Source organism: Papio anubis, chromosome 12 (assembly GCF_008728515.1).
Source record: "Papio anubis isolate 15944 chromosome 12, Panubis1.0, whole genome shotgun sequence".
NCBI classification, from domain to species: domain Eukaryota; kingdom Metazoa; phylum Chordata; class Mammalia; order Primates; family Cercopithecidae; genus Papio; species Papio anubis.
The window spans coordinates 58,921,782-58,944,116 of NC_044987.1; the positions used below are offsets into that span (position 1 = coordinate 58,921,782).

The following is a 22,335-nucleotide window of genomic DNA, read 5'->3' on the forward strand; positions in this document are numbered from 1 at the left end:
GCATCCCGGGGTCTCCAGCTAGGCGAGCGGCCGCAGAGAGCGCGGCCTCGGGGTCGCCAGACCCTCGACTTCCGACCACACGCACACACAAAGGCTGCCCCGGCATGCGCGGGAGAGCGCGCTCGCACCCACGGCCGTGCGCACACACGCACAACTGCACAAAGACGTGCACACTCCTCCATCCACACCAATACACTCCCTAATAGGGCCCGCACACAGCCGTGCGCCCTCACGTACACCACACCACCACCACCATACACACACACACACACACACACTCATACGGACTCGCACGCGGGTGGACCCCTCCCCCACCACAAACGCCGACCTTGGGGCCTTGACGCGTCCTGCCGCGCTGCCCTGGCTCGCTGGGCGGCGCGCGCACACGCAGACGCGCGCGCGCACACACACACACACACACACACACGCACACACACACACCCCGCGCGGTTCCACGCCCCTGACCGCGGCCCGGGCGCTGCGCTGCTCGGCGCGGCGGGAGGCGGGCGGGGACCGGGGGCGGGGGCGGGGGCGGGGGCGGGGGCGGCGGCGGCGGCGGCGGCCGGGAGAGCGGAGAAGGCGGAGCAGGGAGCCGGGAGCGGGCTGGCCCGCGCTCCTCCTGCTGGCCGGGGATTTTCCAGCCTGGGTGCCGACGCCGCGGACCTCCCTGAGGCCGTCGCGGACCATGGGCGACAAAGGGACCCGGTGAGTGCAGGGCGGTCGCCCGGCGTGGGGCGTGTGGGGGCGACCTCGGCGAGGGCACGGGCGGGGGCTCCGATTGCGTCCTGGTTCTGTGTTCGGGGCCATCCCGGGATCTAGTACCAGCCCTCCTCCACCCGAGGTCTCCTGTGTGGTCTCCCCGGCAGGGCCGTGGGCGAGGGGGACCCAAAGGGCGAGGGTCGGGCCGCCCCATGTGGGCCGCGGCTCCTGGCCCGGACACTCTCACAGCTTGCTGATACCCAGCATTGGCCGGCAGCCGCAGAAACGCGCGGGGGCAGGTTGACACACAGTACACGCACGGGCACACTAACCCGTGGCACAGGCATGCTGGCGCACACACTGGCAGCCACTGGCACACGCTCATCACACACAGTGGCACGCCGTCATACACGCCTCGGTCAACACATTCTTGCTTACAGCCTTGTTGGCATGAACAGCTCACACTCCAACACACACCAATTCTAACACACCCTAGTGCTAGCACACACGTGTGGGCATACACTGATACGCAAACTGTCACCTGCACTCGCTGTAGCAAACACTCTTGCTGGTACACACATCACCCTCACTGGCACACACACTTGTGCTGGCATGTCTCACCAACACAGTGGAGCGCAAGGCCACACCAACACTGACCCCCACAGACACAATCAGACTAATGCTTGCAAAGACTGGCACCCCGCAGGCACGAGCTGCTAGCCGGAGGCCCGCTGACACACACGTTCCAGGCCCCACATGGCCAGAAGTGGAAACACACATCACACAGGGTAGAACGCTCCCCACTGCCCCCAGCCTGGGGAAAACAGATCCCTTCCCATCCGAATAGATCGCATCCATCTACTCTGTTCCCTTTCCCTCTGACCTCCTGAGGAGTGGCTGGCCAGGGGCTGTTTTGAACCTAGGGCTGGGAGAACCCCTCCCGTTCTAGAACCTGGCCTGAAATACTCAGAAAGAAACGGTCTATGCCTCTGAAAGGGGAAAGTGGGACAGAAGGAGGAGGGGGCTGGAGCAGGACAGCCCCTGGGGGCAGCCCTTCAGACAGGACCAGCCCTTCAGACAGGACCAGCCCTGGTCAAGGGCTCAGCATTGCCACCCTATTTTCCCCGTTGCCCTCCCCACCCAAGTGGGCACAGCAGCCTCTTCCTGGGCTCCCCCTCTTTCTCATTGTTTTCTGTCTTTCTCCTCTCCTATTCTTGTGCCTGACTTCTGCCTCCTCCCTTTCCTCCCCTCCCCTCTCCTCGGTTCCATTTATTATTAAGCTCTTGCTGTATACTAGGCATAGTGTGGGTGATCAAAGATGCGCAAGGCCCACTCCTCTGAAGGAGCTAACAGACTAGAGAGACACACCCCAGTGGGCACCACCTTTCAGGGCCACTGACAAAGCCATTTCTCACGTACTGCCATCTGAGACTCTCTCTCAACAGTGTGAGAAAGGGCTTCCAGAGATTATTTCCATTTTCTAGAGGAGGAAACTGAGGCTCAGAGGCAACTTAGGCTCTTAATGTTTAGAAACTACTTTCCAGCCATCCTCCTGACAGCTCTTCCAGGAGGTTAATTTTCCTCTTCCTGTTTTCTAGCAGAGGAACCAGAGAGCTGGAGAGGTCATGTGATTTGCCTAAGGTCAAAAGAGGCCAGAGGCAGGGCAGAGGCTGGAGTCCACTTGGTCATGTCTCTGTGGATGGCCCTAGGGCACTACCAGGCCCCACATGGGCCAGGGAGGGGTGCCCTGCTCTGTGCTGGAGGCCCAGGCTTTGGGGGAGACAGCAGAAGATCATGCTGTGTCTGCATGCATCTTGATGGCTAGTCCCCATTGCAGCTGGCTGGCCAGCACTGTGACCTAGGCCTCTGTCCTCAGTAGGAAGGTATGTGACTCCCTCCCCAGCCACATCCATCTTGACCCATGAGGTCAGGCTTTTCTTCCTGCAGGGTATAGCAGGGAGTTGGAGCCATTCTCCACTCCTCCTGTCCTTCCTAGGCTGCCTTGTGATTGGGGTAACTCAGCCTCTCTTGGGTCTCTCTGTACCTCTCTGTGACTTGGGGGATAAGTGTCATTGCTGTCCTGCTGACATGATTGTCAGGAAGATGTGGACACCATGGGCTTCCAGGCACCTGTTGGAGACCCTGTCTCTGAGGCCAAGATATTTTCCATGAATCCCCCTGCCCTGCCTTGAACTCACTGCTGGACCTTTGGGACATTGGGCAATTGCCTTTACTTTTCCGGACCTTAGTTTCCCATCTGTAAACTGGAGCTATCAATACTTAACATTTTAAGGCTTCCCTTGTACTTACTGACTTCACTGGGCAGGGGAAGAGGCACTGCCTGAAGCCTGGAGCCAAGGCCCAGCTAAATCCACCTGATAGTGGCCCTGACCTCCCACTCAGACTCTCCTGCAGCCCCATGAGGGCTTTCTGTCCCTTTCCAGACAGTTTGCTAAGTAATTTGGAAAAGAAGGGCAAAATCGGTAATGGGCTGTACCTTGTCTTTTTCCGTAAGCCATGAGATTCTACTTTATCTATGACTTAGAGGAGGAATCTGAAGATATCGAAAACTGAACATCAGGAATCATTGCATCCATCCCTCCATCTGGAATTGCACCCCCATATGAAAGTGACAATGAAAATTTATCAGAAACTGTCACTGCCTTCTAGGAATTCCCAGGGTCAAGGGGGAAAGTGGTGTTAAATACCTGGACAGGGCTGTGCGTGGTGGCTCACGCCTGCAATCCTAGCACTTTGGAAGGCTGAGATGGGCAGGTTGCTTGAGCTCAGGAGTTTGAGACCAGCCCGGGTAACATGGTGAAATACCATCTCTACAAAAAATACAAAAATTAGCTGAGTGTGGTGGCACATGCCTATAGTCCTAACTACTCAGGAGGCTGAAGTGGGAGGATCACTTGAGCCTTGGAGGTCAAGACTGTAGTGAGCCATGATCATGCCACTGCACTCCAGCCTGGGTGAGAGTGAGACCCGGTCTGAAAAGATAAAAACAAAATACCTGAACAGGACTAATCACAGGGCAGGAGTATGATGGTTGCTGTAAGATGCTCTGGGAACAATCATATATTCATTCAACAAATGTTGATGAGTGCCTTCTGAGTGCCCAGGGCCTGGGGATTCAGAGAGGAAGGAGTCTACTCTGTCCTCCAGGGATTTAGAGCAGAGCAGGTGGTCATAATGCAGGATGATGTGTGTTGTGGGAGGCTTAAGGAGAAGTCCCCAACCCAGGCCCAGGCAGGGAGCATGGCACAGGAAGCTCTCCTGGAAAGGAGGTGGCATTGGAACTGCTGAGCTTCATCTGGAAGGATGAGGAGGCCAAGGGGGCGGGATTGGGAATGATATTCCTGGCCGAGGGTGCAGAATTTGCAATGGCTTGGAGGCAGGAAGCAAGGCGTGCAGCCTGGGGCCTGGGCTGGGGATGACACTGAGCCTTAAGAGGTAAACACAGGCCGGTCACCAGCAGCCTGGGAATGTCAGGCTAAGGAGAGAGCATTTTCTCCTGAAGTGGATGGTGAATCAGAGAAGAGTGTGAGGCAGTTGAGGGCTGAAAGCAGATGTTTTCATTTCAGAGAGATGTCTTTGGCAGCGCCAAGGAGGGTGGATGGGAAGAGCAGGCCTAGAAGCAGGGAGACCAGTCAGGAGGTTGGGGAGAAACCTGAGAACTAAGGCTGCGAGCTCTGAACTTATGCTGCAGAGAGGATAGAGCTGAGAAACATGAATGTGAATGGGAGGTGGAGTCCATCAACCTTGCTGGTCCATGGAACCTTTGCCAGGTATCTGGTGTGTTAGAATTATACGCATAATCTCAATGAATTCAACTGTAATCTAGTAACGTAGTGATTGTTGTCCCCATTTTGCAGATGAGGAAACAGACTAGGAGAGATTAAGTATTTGTTCACTGCCATTCAGCCAGCAAGCGTAAGAATCCAGGCCTGGCCGGGCGCGGTGGCTCAAGCCTATAATCCCAGCACTTTGGGAGGCCGAGACGGGCGGATCACGAGGTCAGGAGATCGAGACCATCCTGGTTAACACGGTGAAACCCCGTCTCTACTAAAAAAATACAAAAAACTAGCCGGGCGAGGTGGCGGGCGCTTGTAGTCCCAGCTACTCGGGAGGCTGAGGCAGGAGAATGGCGTAAACCCGAGAGGAGTAGCTTGCAGTGAGCTGAGATCCGGCCACTGCACTCCAGCCTGGGTGACAGAGCAAGACTCCGTCTCAAAAAAAAAAAAAAAAAAAAAGAATCCAGGCCTATTGGCCCACAAAGCCCTCTCTGCTACTCGATGCTTTTGCCCAAGAGAGGGGGCCTTGTCTGGCTCACAGTTGGCCTCCCCAGCAGCTCCCAGCCTCAAGTTGTGCATCCTTTCTGGGCCTTGCTGTTTCCACTAACTCAACAGACAACATGAAGGATCAGATTTAGAAAACAGGAGGGACTTCCTGAGAGGCAATGGTAGGGAATGGAATTTCCTTTCCTGCAGATGAACTCTTTTTTCAGAGAAAGGAGGATGATGGGGACATGTAATCACCAGCTCTCTGTGAACTTTGGCTGTCATTTCTCTTGGTGGTTAAGCCCTGTGTGACCCATCTTGGCTGGAACATGGGGAAGTCCTGTGGCTTTGGCCACGGCTGCTTGTGGGCCCATCGAGTGGTAGCATCGAGCCTGGCCCGTTATCTCTGATCCCTGATTCCAGGCCGGCCTCTGGGCTTCAGACTTCTCCACTGCTCTCTTCCTTCCAAGTTTGGGCCTCCTTGCCTGAGGCTGACGCCTCCCGTTGGCATAGGTCCAGAGGTCCTGAGTTGTGGGCTTGCCACTTCCAGGGCTTCTGACACTTTGAGGTGGTGGCAGTAGAACAGCAGGCTGGGAGTCAGCATACCCCAAGTGAGGTCCTGGCCTCCACCCAGCCGTCCTCCGCTGCTGCCAGAGTGCTCGTGCCTACCATCTGGCTGAGGCCTGCAGGGCTGGGAGCAGCTTGGTGAGGGAGCCAGGGCAGTCTGTTATAGGCTGGATGTAGTGGGGCTTCTGCGTTAAGGGGTCTGGATCCTGGGGTAAGGATCAAGATGTGAGGCAGGGCTTTGGAAATGTGGATGAATGACGTCGCATAGGGAGGAGGTATAGAGTATGAAGAGAGGATGATTAGGGACAGCCAGGGCCTTGGAGAGCACCAGTGCCTGGGCGTGGAGAGAAGAGGGAGGAAACTGACGGAAGGCCATCTTCTTGGAGCCAAAGAAGCAGGGACAGACCCACAGAGGATGAGCTGGAGCAAGACCCCTCAGATTCAGCCAGAAGACAGTAGCTGGTGGCATGGGTTTTGGTGGAGTGGTGAGGGCAAAGCTAGGCTACAGCGGGCAGAGAGGAGTGGGAGAGGACCCTGCTTTTCTTATGCTTGGAGCAAGGCTTGAGCCTCTTGGAGGAAGGGCATGAGGCCCAGGGCTGGGAGCAAGCGGGCAGTGAAGACTGTGGGTATGGGAACCTAGGGGTTTTATCTCATCCACCCCCTCCTTCTGCCTTATGTCCAGAGGCAGAAGACCACTGCCCTGTGCTGTCCTTTCAGGCTTAGGCTGAGGGGTTGTGAAGTGTGAGCTGGTCCTGGGGAAGACATGCAATGTGCTGGCTCCAGAAAGGTGGGGCGTCTGACTGAGGTGGGGGACTTGGAAGAAGGCTTCTTCGAGGAGGTGACCCCGGAGCTGGGTGCTAGAATATGAGAAAGAGTTAGGCGGGAGTAAAGTGTTCTAGACAGAAAGAAGAGCCTAGGCCAAGGTGCAGATACTGGGTGCAGGTGTGGGAGTGTGAGGGGTGAGGCTGTGGAGGAAGGAGCAACCTTGGCCAGTAGGCCTTGGGTGGGTGGTTTCAAGGTACTTTCTTATTCATTCATACTTCAGGCTGAGTGAGCTCCCCATTTGGTGAGCAGCTTGTGGTTCAGGGCTATTTCTGTTCTCAGTTGATACTTCCTCACCCACACTGGGTCTGCTTCCCCAGGAGATGCCTGGCAGAGGTTTGCTGAACTGGACTGAACATTTTTTTCCCTTCTTGCCTCTGCTGTCGGCCCAGGGACTTCCTAAGTGCTGAAATTAGGCCTTTCCCATTAGTGAATCCTAAGACTGAAAGAAATACTTCCCACATTAGGCAAGTTCTCAAAAGAGAGGGGTGGGGTCCTGACCCCTGCATCAGCCTGGGAAGTCCTGAGGGACAGGAATATACCACCCCTATTAGCATGGGGCGCCTGAGCTGGAGGCCTGGGAGCTCCCTCATCTGATTGGCTTTTGCAGGTGGGAGCCATGTCTCCCTCCTCAGACTAGAGGCTTCTGAAGGAAGGATATCTCCCCCATCACACTGGGGGCTCCTGAGGTTGGGGCCTTGTCTCCTATGTGAGTCCTGGGATTAGAACAGGTATCATCTCAGATGGTCCCTGGGTGCTCTGCGTTCTTCCCTCCCATGTGGACAGGATGGGTCCTGTCCCAGGGGTGGCTTGAGTCCCAGTAGGGGGTTGGAGAACAGAGGGGGTTGGCAGGACAGGGTGGCTGCTTTTGAGAGGGTAACAAAGGACTCTGTTGTCCCAGCCCCCTCCCGCCTTCCCTAAGGGGCCCTGGCAGGGTCATCTCTCCGGAGACGCACCTCCTCCTTCCTGGGACTGGCCCCATCTTTAGTCCCACTTCAGAAGAACTGCTTGTTCCTTCCCAGGAGACCTGGTGCCAGATGAGGCCCCTGGGAGTTGGACCAGACAGGTCCCCAGAATTCTGTGTGACTAAGGTCACCGCAGGAACTGAACAGCTTTTCCTCTACCTGGGGCTGGGCAACACCTGGCTGAGGCCACAGTTGAGCTTCTGCCTCCCTGCACCTGGAGAGGGATCTGCTGGTGTAAAAGGCCTTTAGCACTGGGAGCACTGTGACTGATGTTGAGTCAGCAGGAGGCAGGATGCAATGTCTGAACCATTCAGTGGTTCAGCAGCCCATGTATGGGCCTGGATGAGGCAGGAGGTCCCTTTCATGCTGGCCCTGGACCTGTAGCCCACAACCAGCTCACTTGGTCCTTGTGCAGCCGTACCCTTCCCTCAGCCTTGCAGGGAGGCTTGTTGAACTGGACTGAACTCTTTCTTCCCTTCTTCCCCCATCACACTGGGGGCTCCTGAGGTTGGGGTTTTGTCTCCCACATGAGCCCTGGAACTAGAACAGGTATCATCTCAGATGGTTCCTGGGCACCTTGTCTTCTGCCTTCCCGTGTGCAGGATGGGTCCATCCCAGGGGTGGTTTGAGTCCTAGTAGGGGGTTGGAGAACAGAGGGTTGGACAGAGGGCGAGCAAACCTCTGCCAGGTTTGTTCCCTCTTCACCCTTGCCCCTGCCTTGTGCAATGGGCATGGACAAGTTTTGGCATAGGGCCAGGGGAGGGGTGGGGAGTAGACTGCTGGGGCTCACCGCCTCAGAAGGGTCCCAGAGATATGCTCTACTGCGTACTTATTGCTGTGTGACCTTGGGCATGACATGCACCCTCTCTGGGTCCTAGTGTCCCTATGAAGTCAAATCACGTGAGAGGCCCTTCTGCTAGCAGGTCCAGGAGTGACCTTTCTTCTGGGCAGCCAAAGTGGAAGATTGAGCAGCTCAGGCCTCTGCTACAGGCCAGTGGTACTGAGACCACCAGGGAGTGTGTCCTGGGTGGGAGATGGGTGTTGGGTGCTGAGGGCCAGGAAGGAATTGGCTATTGCTCCAAAGGGTGGTGCTGTCTCCCATGGTATCAGGAACAGCAGTCGTGATCACCTCCAGGGACATACAGCATCTGTAGCAGGTATGTGGCTCATGCCTGTAATCCCAGCACTTTGGGAGGCTGAGGTGGGTGGATCACTTGAGGTCAGGAGTTTGAGACCAGCCTGGCCAACATGGTGAAACCCCATCTCTTTTGAAAATACAAAAGTTAGCCAGGCATGGTAACATGCACCTGTAGTCCCACCTACTCAGGAGCCTGAGGCAGAAGAATCGCTTGAACCCAGGAGGTGGAGGTTGCAGTGAGCCAAAATAGCACCACTGCACTCCAGCCTGGGTGACAGGACAAGACTGTCTCAAAAATTAATAAATAAAATAAAATATGGCAAATAAAAATAAAAATAAAAATAAACAAAGCATCTTTAGTAATCCTTTGCCCAGGTGTTTGCTCCTCGTGAACGCCCTTCCCTCTCTTTTAAGACTCAGGTCAGGCCGGGCGCGGTGGCTCATGCCTGTAATCCCAGCACTTTGGGAGGCTGAGACTGGTGGATTGCAAGGTCAGGAGATCGAGACCATCCTGGCTAACACGGTGAAACCCCGTCTCTACTAAAAATACAAAAACTTAGCCGGGCGTGGTGGCGGGCGCCTGTAGTCCCAGTTACTCAGGAGGCTGAGGCAGGAGAATGGCGTGAACCCGAGAGGCGGAGCTTGCAGTGAGTAGAGATCTCACCACTGCACTCCAGCCTGAGCGACAGAGCGAGACTGTCTCAAAACAAAACAAAAAAACACACACACACACACAAAACACTCAGGGCAGGAGCACTTCCTCCAGGAAGCCTTCTCTGCTGCTCTGGGGCCTCCTCTGGGCACCTGCAGCCCTCTCGGTGATCTGATTAGCATGGATTATTAGCAGATTAGCATAGGGGTTAGGCTCTTGGAAGAACCAGATTTCCTGGTTTCCAGTCCCAGCTCTGACACTTACCAGCTGGGTGGCTTCTCTGATTACTTAACCCTTTCTCTGCTGTGGCTCCCTTATCTGTAAAATAGGGTAGTATGTTGTCATGAGGACTGAGTTAAAATTAAGTAAAATAAAGCAAAGAAAGTCCCTGTGCAAGGTCAGTGTTTCCGGCTGTTATCGCTTGTGTGACCTCTCACCGGGCCTGCCTCCCTCACCCAGCTGTGAGCTCCCCTAGGGAAGGACCCTGTTTGATTCATTTTTTTGAGGCTCCCAAGGCCTCATTACAAGCCTGTATTATTGTTGGCTTTCAGTACCTGATTGCTGACTTGACCACATACAACAGCTTTCCCATCCTTAAAGGCCTGGATCACGTACATTCACCTCTTCCTCTGGGAAACCCTCACTGGATTCCCAGCGCTTTGTGACCTTCTTGTAATCTCTCTCTGTCAGCACTCATCCCTCCCTCCCTGCATAGATCCTGGGTATTTGCACACTCATGATGTCATCTTGTGAGGTCAAGAACTTTTCAAGAGCACCTGGCCTGGATCTGCTTGTCCCCAGCACCTGCGCAGACCTGGCATGCCGCTGAACTCCATAAATATTTGTTCAGCCAAGGCATCTCACTGGGAGGAGATATTCTAGTGGGTGGGCAGTGTGGTTGGTGAGGACCATAGGACATCATTGCTGATTTCAAAAATATCTCAAAGTAGCCCAGAGCCATAGGAATTAGATTATTCTTTGCGACCTAAGGGCAGAGGTCACTGGATGTCCAGCTTTACCTTGCTGGAAGACTGTATTTTCTGACAATCAGCGCTCTCTGGGAAGGGGCTTGGCGGCTCATTCCCACCTCTGGGCCTTTGTTCCTGCTGTGCCTCTCTGTCTACTTGTTCCAATCCTACTTCTTAAATAGGTGCCCCGGTCATGAAGCCATTCTCTCCCGGCCTCTGGAGCGTGCGCTCAATTCTTCATCCTCATCGTCAGTCATGTACGGAGCCTTTCCCGGGTGTGGGCAGTGGCATGGGAGAAAAGGGAGTCCCTCCTTAGGATGGACATCTGGGTCTGGCTGCAATCCCTCCAGTGTGGTTTGACCTGGCCTGAGGAGGGGACCATGGTTTCCGATGACCCACCGGTGATCAAAGAGCTCTTTATTCAGCTGGACAGCCTCCCTTGGCTGGCAGAGCACAGAGCTCCCCATCGACTCCCCACTGGGCAAGTACTCAGAACCCACCTAATTACTGGGGACAGAATTCTGGGCACTGCATCCAGCAGGCTGCGGTCATAATCAGCTAATTAAACCACCCAAGCATTGCTCCTTGGCCCAGAGCAGAGGGAATGGGGGTGGAGTGGTGAGGCTGGGAGGAGATGTAACAGGGGAGGCTCAGAGATGGGCCTGCAGAGCAGGGCTGGGAGGGGGAAGCAGGAAGTGCAGAGGGAGGATGTGAAGCAGGGAGAGAGGCAGGCAGATGCCCAAAGGTGCCATCTGAGGAGAGCACCCAAGTGGGGTGAATGGAGGGCAGGAGCTCTGACCTGGGAGACAGGGATCCCACTTCTTCACTGTCCCTGTGCTGCCATAGGCAAGCTGCTTTTCCTCATTGGGCTTCAGTTTCTCTATGTGTCAAGCAGGAAGTAGGAGAGGCTTTGGCCTAGAGGCTCCCTAGGACCCTTTCCTTCTCTCGTTGGGAGAGGGCATGAGCGGCAGCGTGATTCTGGCAGGATAGCTTGGCCTCTGGCAGCCCTGCTTTCTGGAAGTGGCAGACAGTGTAGGAGTCTGTTCCAGCCTGAGACTGGGTCAGAAGGGAAGACAGTTGGGAGCAGCAGTCTGCCCACCTGGCTCCCCAAGCACGTCCCGCCCTTGGTCCTGCCTTCGGGACTGTCCTGTGGTTCCCAAACTGGTCCTCAGCGAGGGACTCTTTAAGGCCGAGGTCTCCCTCCCCAGGGCTGGGCAGTGTCATTTCCATTTGTGTAGGAATTGCCCAAGTAGCACCCTCAGAGTGTGTGGAGGAGGGGCTCTTGGAGCTAGAGCCAGGAGGTTTGGAGGTTGCAATTCAGAGTTAGACTCTGCTTGTACTGCTCACTTGCTAGCTCCATGACCTTCAGCTTGGGTCTTAAACTCTCTGGCCTCAGTTTTCTCCTTTGGGAAATAGGTATAATAATATTAATGGGGTTGCTGTGGGCAGAGAGGGTCAGGGCTTCATAAAAAGCCATTGTCGGCCAGGCATGGTGGCTGACGCCTGTAATCCCAGCACTTTGGGAGGCTGAGGTGGGAAGATGACCTGAGGTCAGGAGTTCGAGACCAGCCTGGCCAACATTGTGAAACCTCATCTCTACTAAAAATACAAAAATTGGCCGGGCGCGGTGGCTCAAGCCTGTAATCCCAGCACTTTGGGAGGCCGAGACGGGCGGATCACAAGGTCAGGAGATCGAGACCATCCTGGTTAACACGGTGAAACCCCGTCTCTACTAAAAAAAAAATACAAAAAACTAGCCGGGCGAGGTGGCAGGCGCCTGTAGTCCCAGCTACTCGGGAGGCTGAGCCAGGAGAATGGCGTAAACCCGGAAGGCGGAGCTTGCAGTGAGCTGAGATCTGGCCACTGCACTCCAGCCTGGGCGACAGAGCTAGACTCCGTCTCAAAAAAAAAAAAAAAAAAAAAAAAATTAGCCAGGTGTGGTGGTGCACACCTGTAATCCCAGCTACCAGGGAGGCTGAAGTGGGAGGATTGCTTGGACCAGGGAGGTGGAGGTTGCAGTGAGCTGAGATCTTACTACTGTACTCCAGCCTGGGTGACAGAGTGAGACTCTGTCTCAAAAAAAAGAAAAAGCCATTGTCATTCAAGACTGAGAGTGGATCTCAGCTCCTTCCCTCTCCCATGTCCCCTCCCTCCTCTTTCATCCCTCTTTTCCATGGTCCAGGGCTGTGCACACAGCTGTGTGCGGCGGGTGGGGGCTGTGCCGGCCAGCTGAGAAGCTCTGAGGAAGGCAAGAAGGGAAGTGAGATTGCCCAGGGTCAGCAACAGCAGTGTGGTGCTGGGCCTGGGGCCCCTCCCCTCTGGCCCTCACCCATGGCAGATTCTCTAGGAGGAAGTGGGGAGAGATTGGGGAGCAGGAAGCTGGGGGCAGTTGTGGAGGGAAGTCCCTCGGCATCCTGGCCCCATGCTCCTCTTTCTTAACCCTCACCCCTGTGCACAGCCCCGAGCCTGGCTTTCTGCCAAAGGAGCCAGCAGGCCACTGTTTCACACACTCAGAAAGCAACAGCTTTCCTGGTTCCCAGCCCCGAGTAGGAGGTGCCTGCTTGGAGCTCAGGCACTTGGAAAGCAGTGCCTACTACAGGGTCTGCCAGGTCTGGAGGAGGCAGCAAAAGAGAAGAAAGACCCCCAGCCCCCACAGCCTCTCCTCACAGTGCTGAGCTGAGACATGCCAGGGACTCTGACTCCAAGGCAGCTGGTTACATAACTAAGCATGCCTCCCTGCTCCTTTCCTCCCTGTCTCCCTAGAGGGGCCTTGGAGGAGGTGCTGCATTGCCCAGAATTCCTGAGCCCAGAAGGTCATGGGGAGCATCCCTCTGCCTTGGATAGTGGTAGTGCCGCCCACACCGTGTAGGATGGTGAGCCGTGTAGGATGGTGAGCCGTGTAGGATGGTGAGCCGTGTATGCTTCCTCAGTGCAGGCCTCTGGGGTTGGCTCTGAGCATTGTCCCCTCCAACTCTCTTGGGAGCAGAGCTGCAAAGGGAAGAAGCCTCATTAGAGGAAACAGGCCTTGTCCTGAGATAATTTGCCTGAAAACTGCCCCCAGAGGAAACTGGCCTCTCTGCAGCCAGAGGAACAAATAGCTAGCATTTTACACTTTGTCCCATTCTATTCCACAAACATTTCTCCTTCCACTCAAGGAATGTCCCGAAGCGGCCAGGCCTGTCCCAGTGGTGTGTCTCTCTCCAAGCGGGAAGGGGATTTATGGAGCAGCTCTGCTCTGCCTCCCGCCTGACGCTGCCCTTTCTCCGAAGTTGAGGGCCTGGCCTTCCCAGGTTCTGGGTGGCAAGGAACCTTATGATGTGGAACGCTATCTCCCTGGGCCTTGGGCTAGAAGTTTTCAGGGTTAGCTTATATCGTTTCTGTTAGGCCATCGCTGTCCTCCCAAGGGGATTCCAAGGAACAAAGCTTTCTCTCTGTGCCACACCCCAGGCCCTGTGCTGGGCACCTGAAATATAAAGAGGACCCAGACAAGTCTCTGCCCTCATGCTGCTCAGATGTATTGGGAGAGAGGAAATAGATGATCACAACAGCTGCCAGAAGAGGGGTAGTGGGCATCTGTTTTTAGCAGGGACAAAACAGAGCCAGAGGTTAAGGATCAGAGGCAGCTCACCAGAAGTAGGGGCCGTGAGCAGGTTGGAAAGTGTGTTTGTGTGAGCCAGAAGTAATACTCTTCTGGCAGTATCTCTGTGACATGGGTTTTCATCCAGGTCTGACTTTCTTCAGCAGACTTGAGAAACCTACTATGTGCCTGCATAGTGTCAGGCACTGGTTTCACCTGCTGTCAGTAAGGAGTGTCTTGGGAATGCAGACTGCTTAAGAACAAAAAACACTAGGGTGAAAAGTGAAAGTTCTGCCACATGGCATCACAGTGAGTTTTTCGGCCTGGACAAAGAAAATGGGGTGGGTATATCAGGAGACACTGGGCTCAGCAAACCTACCGTTGGAAACCAGGGTCTACTGTGCTGAGGGTATGGAGAGCAAAGCTTGCCTCCAGCCAGGAGACACTGCAGAGGTCTGATGGCATTCCCAGAGGAGCCCATGGACACTAGACAGTTGGGAAACTGTGTCTTAGGAGAAACAGCTCCAGGCTGTGGGACTGGCAGCCAGGGGCCATGTGTGCTGGTCTCTACAAATTGGAGGGCTATCTTTAGGCACACTGAGGCCATATGGAGTGGTGGAGAGAGGCAGCTGGCTGGGGTTCTCACCTCCCCTCTACCAGTAATTGCATGTCTGTAGGCAAGTTTTCCAGCCTCTGGAGATAGCCTGTTCACCCTTTCTCAGTTACAGCTGTGCTAATGAAAGCACCCAGCACATTAGCAGGGCTCTTCACTGGTTGATGTTATGATGGGTCTCTATTGCCCCAGGGTACTGGGAGAAACCTAGAGACATTTTAAAACTCAATAAGGAGATTTTTTTTTTTTGCAACAGATTTTTTTGACATTCTAAAAATGACAAAGATGATTACACATCATAATCAAGCGGCTAATATGCGTGGTCGTTTCTCCCTGCGCTGACTGTTCTATAGCAGCAATTCAGTGTAGCAGCGATTCACTATGCATACTTGAAACAATCCAGCCACCTCTGATGTTCACCATTTGCAGAGTAAACTTTGTAGTAGGAAGAACTTTCAAAGAACCATGACCCGGCCTCACACTGAGCCCTGACCCAGCGTTCAGAAAGAGCTGGGTTGCTCCGGCCTCAACTTCCATTTGAGTGTAGAGCTGGATGGGGGTGTGTCGAGCTCCCTGGAAAAGAGAAACCCATTCCTTCCTGTGGGCAACCCGAGTTCAGGGGATCCAAACTGAATGGTGATAGAGACATATCTCCCAAAGTACTATTGTCCTCATTCTACCGCCACTGGCCCAGGTCAAGCCCCACTCCTGGCCTGGATCATTACAGTTGTCTTCTAGTTACTCTCTTTCTGCTCAGTCCCAACCCTCCAAGCCATCCTGTTATTCTGAAATTCACATGTGCCCATATCCTTCCCAGCCTAAAGCCTGATCCACTGCTCCCCATCTCCTATGGGAAAGTCCCCATTCTCTAGGAGGCCCTTCAGGATCTGTCCGTAATGTCCCTTCCACACTCCTTTCCCAGCTGTCCCCACCACACTGCTAACAACCTGGCTGCATTGACTTTTTTGGATCTTGCTTAACAGTCTTTGCACTTTTCACACCTCTGTGCCTTTGCTCAAGCCTGTCTCTTTAGCTGGAATGCCCTTCCTCCTCTGGTGAAATCTTCCTTAAAGACATTTTAGGCTGGGTGCTGTGGCTCACACCTGTAATCCCAGTACTTTGGGAGGCTGAGACAGGCGGATCACTTGAGCACCATTGCACTCCAGCCTGGGCAACGAACAAATCTCAGTCTCAAAAAAAAAAAAAAAAAAAAAGAAAAAATAGACATTTCAATGAAGTTCATTGAACAACTGCACAGGGTACCTGCTTGCTGTAGACATGAAGCCCTCCCTTGACTCTGCTCCCTGCCCAAGTAGAGTGAATGGCCTCTTTCAGGCTCCCTTAGCACTGTGCAGGCTTCCTGGATGGCACTTTGTATTGTAGTTGACTGCTAACAAGTCAGTTCCCTCTCTGCTCAAGGGCAAATGTGTATTTCTTGTCTCTTGGACTCCCAGCTCCTGACTGGGGCCTGGCACAGTGTGAGGCCAGAGTCGGTTGGGGAGTGAGTCAGGGAAGATTCCCTGGAGGAAGTGAGCCCCAAGCTGCTGACTTAAAGAAGAAGCACCCTTTCCCTCTTCTTACTTCCTTCCTGGTCCTGGTGCTGAAGGAAAACAGTTGAAACTTTTTTTTTCCTTTCCTTTTTTTCCTTTGAGATAGGATCTTGCTGTGTCACCCAGACTGGAGTGCAGTGGCACGATCATAGCTCACTGGGGCCTCGAAGATTTTTTGTGGAGACAAGGTCTCACTGTGTTGCCCAGGCTGGTCTCAAACCCCTGGGCTCCAGAGATCCTTCTGCCTCAGCCTCCCGTAGTGTTGGGTTTATAGGTGTGAGCCACCATGCCTGGTCTGAAACTGGCTTTGAAAAGGGAAATGTATAGCTTTTGAATTGGTGGATGAAATCTCCTAGCCTGGAGATAATTAAATAAGGCTTACATCTCCCTCTCTCCCTTCACACATTTCCTGAATACCTAGAACATGCCAGACACTGGAGCTACAAAAATGAATTAAATAAAACGTGTCTATCTTTTTCTATCTCCATAATGTTCATGCTGGAAACTGCCCTTTCCTTTTTCTGTTTCATTGGACCAAGTTCAAATCTTAGCATGTCACTTGTAGCTCTGACTCTGGGCACATCACGCCACCTTTCTGAGCCCTAGTTTTTGTATGCATACCACGGAGATGATAATATTCCCCTCACAGGGTGGTGATGGATCATGTGTGTGAGGGACTGAACAGGTGACTTTGACAGTGGTTTCTCATTGAGTGGCAGCCACTCTCTGACTGGAAGTTTCTTAAGGGCAGTGACCATGTCCAGTAGATAAATGTGTCTTAGTGCCCAGCCTAGGACCAGGCATGCAGTACATGAGGGTCATCAGCCATCCCAATTTTCCTGGGACAGTCTCAGTCCTGCTGTAGCAGGACGAGTGGCAGACAAAACTCCTCAGACACCGAGTTAAAGAAAGAAGGGGTTTATTCGGCCGGGGGCATTGGCAAGACTTCTGTCTCAAGAGCCGAGCTCCCTGAGTGAACAATTCCTGTCCCTTTTAAGGGCTCACAACTCTAAGGGGGTGCGTGTGAGAGGGTCGTGATTGAGCAAGCAGCGGGTATGTGGCTGGGGGCTGCATGCACCGGTAATTAGATCGGAACAAAACAAGATAGGGATTTTCACAGTGCATTTCTGTACAATGTCTGTAATCTATAGATAACAGAACCCATTAGGTCAGGGGTCGATCTTTAACTACCAGACCCAGGGTGCGTCGCCGGGCTGTCTGCCTGTGGATTTCATTTCTGCCTTTTAGTTTTTACTTTTTCTTTCTTTGGAGGCAGAAATTGGGCATAAGATGATACGAGGGGTGGTCTCCTCCCTTACTGCATCTCAGGAAACCCTTCAGCTCACTCCTGGGCAAATCAGTACTGTGGGTCACCCTACAGTATCTTCTCATAAAGATTCGTAGAGTAGGTATATCCACTAAGCAAGCGTTAGTGAAGTACAGGGGTGGGACTTGAACAGGGCAGGACAAGCACTGGGTGGCTGCCTTGGGCGCTGAGAGGAGTCAGCAGAAGGGTCTGGAAGGCCTAGCACGTGTACAGTGGTAGGTAGGGATGGGGCCATCTGCAGCTTGGCAGGGTGTGGGGAGGACATCAGGTCCTGAGTCTGTAAGGTGATTGCTTTCAAACAGGTTTCAGGCTCCCAAGGGCCATGTGCTCTTCCTCAGACACATCCAGAGAGGGTGTGGTTGATTCTCACTTTTTTGATTTCTATTAATATATTGAGCCCTCAGCTGCTCTTCCACCTTGGTAGCTGGAGGCCTCTCCTTCGTCAGCCCACTGAGTCTCGGCATGCCTGCCCACTGCCTTCTGAGCTGTCCATGCCAGACTGAGATGAGACAGGGCAGAGGCATGGGCTGCCAGATGGGAGAGCAGGGCTGCAGGCTCGTTCTCAGGCCCACCAGCCCCAGAAACTGAGTGAGCCTTGGTTTCTCACACGGTGTCTGTGAGTTGTCACGTGTGGAAAGCCCCTTGGCGTCTTTAGTATGCAATAGGTACACAGCAAGTCTCGTGTTTTGTCCCTGTCTATAAAAGGGGGACAATAAAGCTTGCCCTGCACACCTCCAGGACTGTTGTGTGGGCCAAACGGGATGTGGATGTGCGATTTAGGAACATTTGGTAAACTGTATCATATCCTACAAATGTTTGAGGATGGGGTTCTTAATAGGGCAGCCCTTGTCAGCCCAGGATTCCAGCCCAGGCATGGAAGGCTTCTCTTGGGGATATGCCCCAGGATCACAAAGAAATCTGGCGGTGCTGCCCTTGTGAGCAGCAGACCCCTGCAGGCAGGACCTAGACTCAGCTGAGCTCTGCTTCTTCTTCTTCTTCTTCTTTTTTTTTTTTTGAGACAGGGACAGGGCCTGGCTCTGTTGCCCAGCCTGGAGTGCAGTAGTGCAATCATAGCTCACTATAGCCTTGACTTCCTGGGTTCAAACAATCCTTCCTCCTCAGCCTCTCGAGTAGCTGGGACCACAGGTGTGCGCCACCGTACCAGGCTAATTTTTAAATTTTTTGTACAGATGTGGTTTTGCTACATTGCCCAGGCTGATCTTGAACTCCTGGGCTCAAGCAATCCTCCTGCCTTAGCCTCCCAAAGTGCTGGGTTACAGGTGTGAGCTACCACGCCTGGCCAAGATCTGCTTCTTCTGAAACCATGGCAAGAGAAAGACAGACAGACTTGGACCTACTGCAGGGGAGGGTTAAGTAGCAGCGGGACTCCAAACAAGAAGAAGGAATGTCTTCCGGAGCCTCATCTGTCTGTTGGGCTGGAGGCAGGGCCTTTGTGAAGGCGGGTGGTGCTCAGATCGCCTCTGGGCCCTTCCTCCAGCCCCGAGGCGGATTCACCATGAGGCTGATGCAGCTTCAGCTTCCGGCCCTTCACGCTCTAGAGCCCTTTCCAAGGCCTAGCAATATGTCCACGTGCTCAGGGGTTTTGTGAAATTTGCAAAAGGAAGATATTTTTGTACTCTTAAAAAAAAAAAAAACCTTTCAAGCTATATAAGCTTTAGGCCCACAAGCCCAGCTCTGCTCTGCTGTGGCAAGTTTTCCTTTGGGCTGGGATGTTGGTGCCATATCTGCTGCATGTCCTCAGGGGGCTCTCATCCCCCTGAGGCAGAGATCTGTCATTGGTTAGAGTCCTCCATGCAGAAGCAACACCTGAAAGGCATCCAGGGGAACCAGTTCTGGGGCAGGCTGAGCCTGCAGCTTTACTTACCATGTAAATTAGAGACTGGAAAGGCTTCTCTGGCTTTAATCTTCCTCTTCTGCAAAATGGAGATAAGACCTTCCTGGAAAGGTTAAAATAATGAACCATGGGTAAAACTGCCTGGTCTAATCTCAGGCTTGTCCTGGGAGCTCAGGAAATGCTGATGAAAGCTGGATGGAAATGGCTATCACTTTGGCCCTCCCAAAGTGCTGGGATTACAAGCATGAGCCACCGCGCCCGGCCCGGGATGGGGCCTTCTGTGGGAGTGGGGCAGAGTAGAAGTCTGAACAGGCCTTTCCTGCTCCTGGGACTGGGTCAGGAGTCTGGCTGTTCTGGTGCCTGAGAGGAGCTACCAGGGCAGGCCGAGCTGACCTTTCCTGCTCAGAAAGGAAGCCAGGCTGGCAGGGTGCGGTGCATCCCTCTGCAGAGTCAGGGAAGGGGAGTTTGTTGGCAGCAATATCTTGCCTCCTGTGCTTCCCTAAGACAGGAGGCTGTGGGGAGGGCTCTGAAGAAAAAACATGGTGTCCGGCCGGGTTTCAGATCCCACCCCTACTGCTTGTTACACCTGTGAGCTGCAGACGGTTACATAATCTTTCTGAACCTTGGTTTTAAAAACCATTTCTTTAAAATGGGGGTAATAAAATCCTCTCCTCACCCCCATAGGGTTGTGGTAAGGCTTAAATGAGATAATGCGGGGCTTAACACAGTGCCTGGTACACAGTAGGTGCTCAGTACATACTGATTGTCACTCTCCTGCCCCAGGACCCTCATCAACTTCTGTTTTATACTTCCCCATTTGTCTGTGCCCTGAGTTGGGTGTGGGCTGTCTGGTGGCAAGGACTGAATTTTGTTCACCAATCGTTCCATTCCCCAGCCCTGGCACAATGCCTTCAAGACACCCTGAATTGGTTGGCAAGAAGCTGCACTGGGCCCAAAGAAAACAGTGTTAAGTTTTAGCTGGAAACTTGCTTACAACACACTACTGTGAGCTGCTGCCAGAGCACTTACTGTATGGCTTCTGCCCTGCAGAGCTTGAATGGCCACCCACAACTGTGGCTCTGCCCTTCTAGACAAGCAGCTTTGTTCTTTTCTTCAGAGCACTTAGCGCCTGCTGTAATCAATTTGGTGAGCTTTGTTGAGTCCAACTCTGTAAAATATTTGAGGAGATTTATTCTGAGCCAAATTTGAGTGACCATTGTCATGCGCGTCCGTGTGAAGAGACCACCAGACAGGCTTTGTGTGAACAATAAAGCTTTTTAATCACCTGGGTGCAGGCAGGCTGAGTCTGAAAAGGGAGTCAGCTGAAGGTAGATAAGGGTGGGGCCGTTTTATAGGATTTGGGTAAGTAAAGGAAAATTATAGTCAAAGGGGGGTTGTTCTCTGGCAGGCAGGAGTAGGGGTCCCAAGGTGCTCAGTGGGGGAGGTTTTTGAGCCAGGATGAGCCAGGAAAAGGAATTTCACAAGGTAATGTCATCGCTTAAGGCAAGACTGGCCATTTTCACTTCTTTTGTGGTGGAATGTCATCAGTTAAGGCGGGGTAAGGCATTTTCACCTCTTTTGTGATTCTTCAGTTACTTCAGGCCATCTGGGCGTATACGTGCGAGTCACAGGGGATGCAATGACCTGGCTTGGGCTCAGAGGCCTGACAACCATGGCCTGTGACACAGCCCTCAGGAGGTCCTGAGAACATGTGCCCAACCAAGGTGGTCGGGGTACAACTTGGTTTTATATATTTTAGGAGGCATGAGACATTGATCAAATACATTTAAGGAATACATTGGTTTGGTTCAGAAAGGTGGGACAACTCAAAGCAGGGGGCGGGGTTGGGGGGAGCTTCCAGGCTATAGGAAAATTTTTTTTTTTTTTTTGAGACGGAGTCTCACTCTGTCGCCCAGGCCAGAGTGCAGTGGCACGATCTCAGCTTACTGCAAGCTCTGCCTCCCGGGTTCAAGTGATTCTCCTGCCTCAGCCTCCTGAGTAGCAGGGACTACAGGCATGCACCACCACACCTAGACAATTTGTGTATTTTTAGTAGAGATGGGGTTTCACCATATTGACCAGGCTGGTCTCGAACTCCTGACCTCATGATCCACCTGCCTCGGCCTCCCTAAGTGCTGGGATTACAGGCGTGAGCCACCGCACCCGGCCAGCTATAGGTAAACTTAAACATTTTCTGGTTGACAGGTGGTTGAGTTTGTCTAAAGACTTGGGATCCATAGAAAGGAAATGTTCAGGTTAAGATAAAAGATTGTGGAGATCAAAGTTCTTTTGAAGTCTTATGGTGGCTGCCCTTAGAGACAATAGATGACAAATGTTTCCTATTCAGACCTTTAAAAGGTGCTAGATTTTGGCCGGGCGCGATGGCTCAAGCCTGTAATCCCAGCACTTTGGGAGGCCGAGGCGGGTGGATCACGAGGTCAGGAGATCGAGACCATCCTGGCTAACATGGTGAAACCCCGTCTCTACTAAAAATACAAAAAACTAGCCGGGCGTGGTGGTGGGCGCCTGTAGTCCCAGCTACTCGGAGGCTGAGGCAGGAGAATGGCGTGAACCTGGGAGGCGGAGCTTGCAGTGAGCCGAGATCGCGCCACTGCACTCCAGCCTGGGTGACACAGCGCGAGACTCCGTCTCAAAATAAATAAATAAATAATAAATAAATAAATAAATAAATAAATAAAAGGTGCTAGATTTTTAGTCAATCTCATCAGGATTGGGAGGGCCTGGAAGAAAAAGATCTAGCTATGTTTACAGATGCAGATTTTCCACCACTAAGGATGGCTTTGCAGGGCCATTTCAAGATATGGCAGAGAAACATGTTTTGGGGAAAAATATTCTGAAATTCTTCCTTCTCGTAATTGTCACACTTGTCTGTGTGAAGAGACCACCAAACAGGCTTTGTGTGAGCAATAAAGTGATTTAATCACCTGGGTGCCGGTGGACTAAGTCTGAAAAAGGAGTCAGCAAAGGGAGAGAGATAGGGGTGGGGCAGTTTTATGGCATTTGGGTAGATAGTGGAAAATTACAGTTAAAGGGGTTTGTTCTCTTGCAGGCAGGGGCGGGGGTCACAAGTGGGAAGCTCCAGAGACTTATTGTCCAGGAGAAGGAATGTCACAAGGTAATGTCATCTATTAAGGCAGGAACTGGCCATTTTCACTTCACTTGTGGTTCTTCAGTTGCCTCAGGCCATCTGGATGTATACCTGCGGGCTTGAGCTCAGAAGCCTGACAGTAATGTTATGCCACAGTCAAACTGGAAAGTAAGTCACGACATGTAGGGGTACATAAAACCCATCTGATGA

The 22,335-nt window shown here is 53.0% G+C and overlaps 1 protein-coding gene across 4 annotated transcripts in view; it reads left to right on the forward strand.

Annotated features, from left to right (window-relative positions):
• Positions 1-357: 357 nt before the first annotated feature.
• ARRB1 (arrestin beta 1) overlaps positions 358-22,335 on the forward strand; it is a 97,116-nt gene continuing 75,138 nt past the window's right edge. For all 4 annotated transcript variants that reach the window (XM_003910425.5, XM_009186943.4, XM_021926325.2 and 1 more), the window contains exon 1: positions 358-705. In XM_003910425.5, the coding sequence (XP_003910474.1) occupies positions 686-705 (20 nt within the window). In that variant the 5' untranslated portion in view covers positions 358-685. The remainder of the gene's footprint in view (positions 706-22,335) is intronic.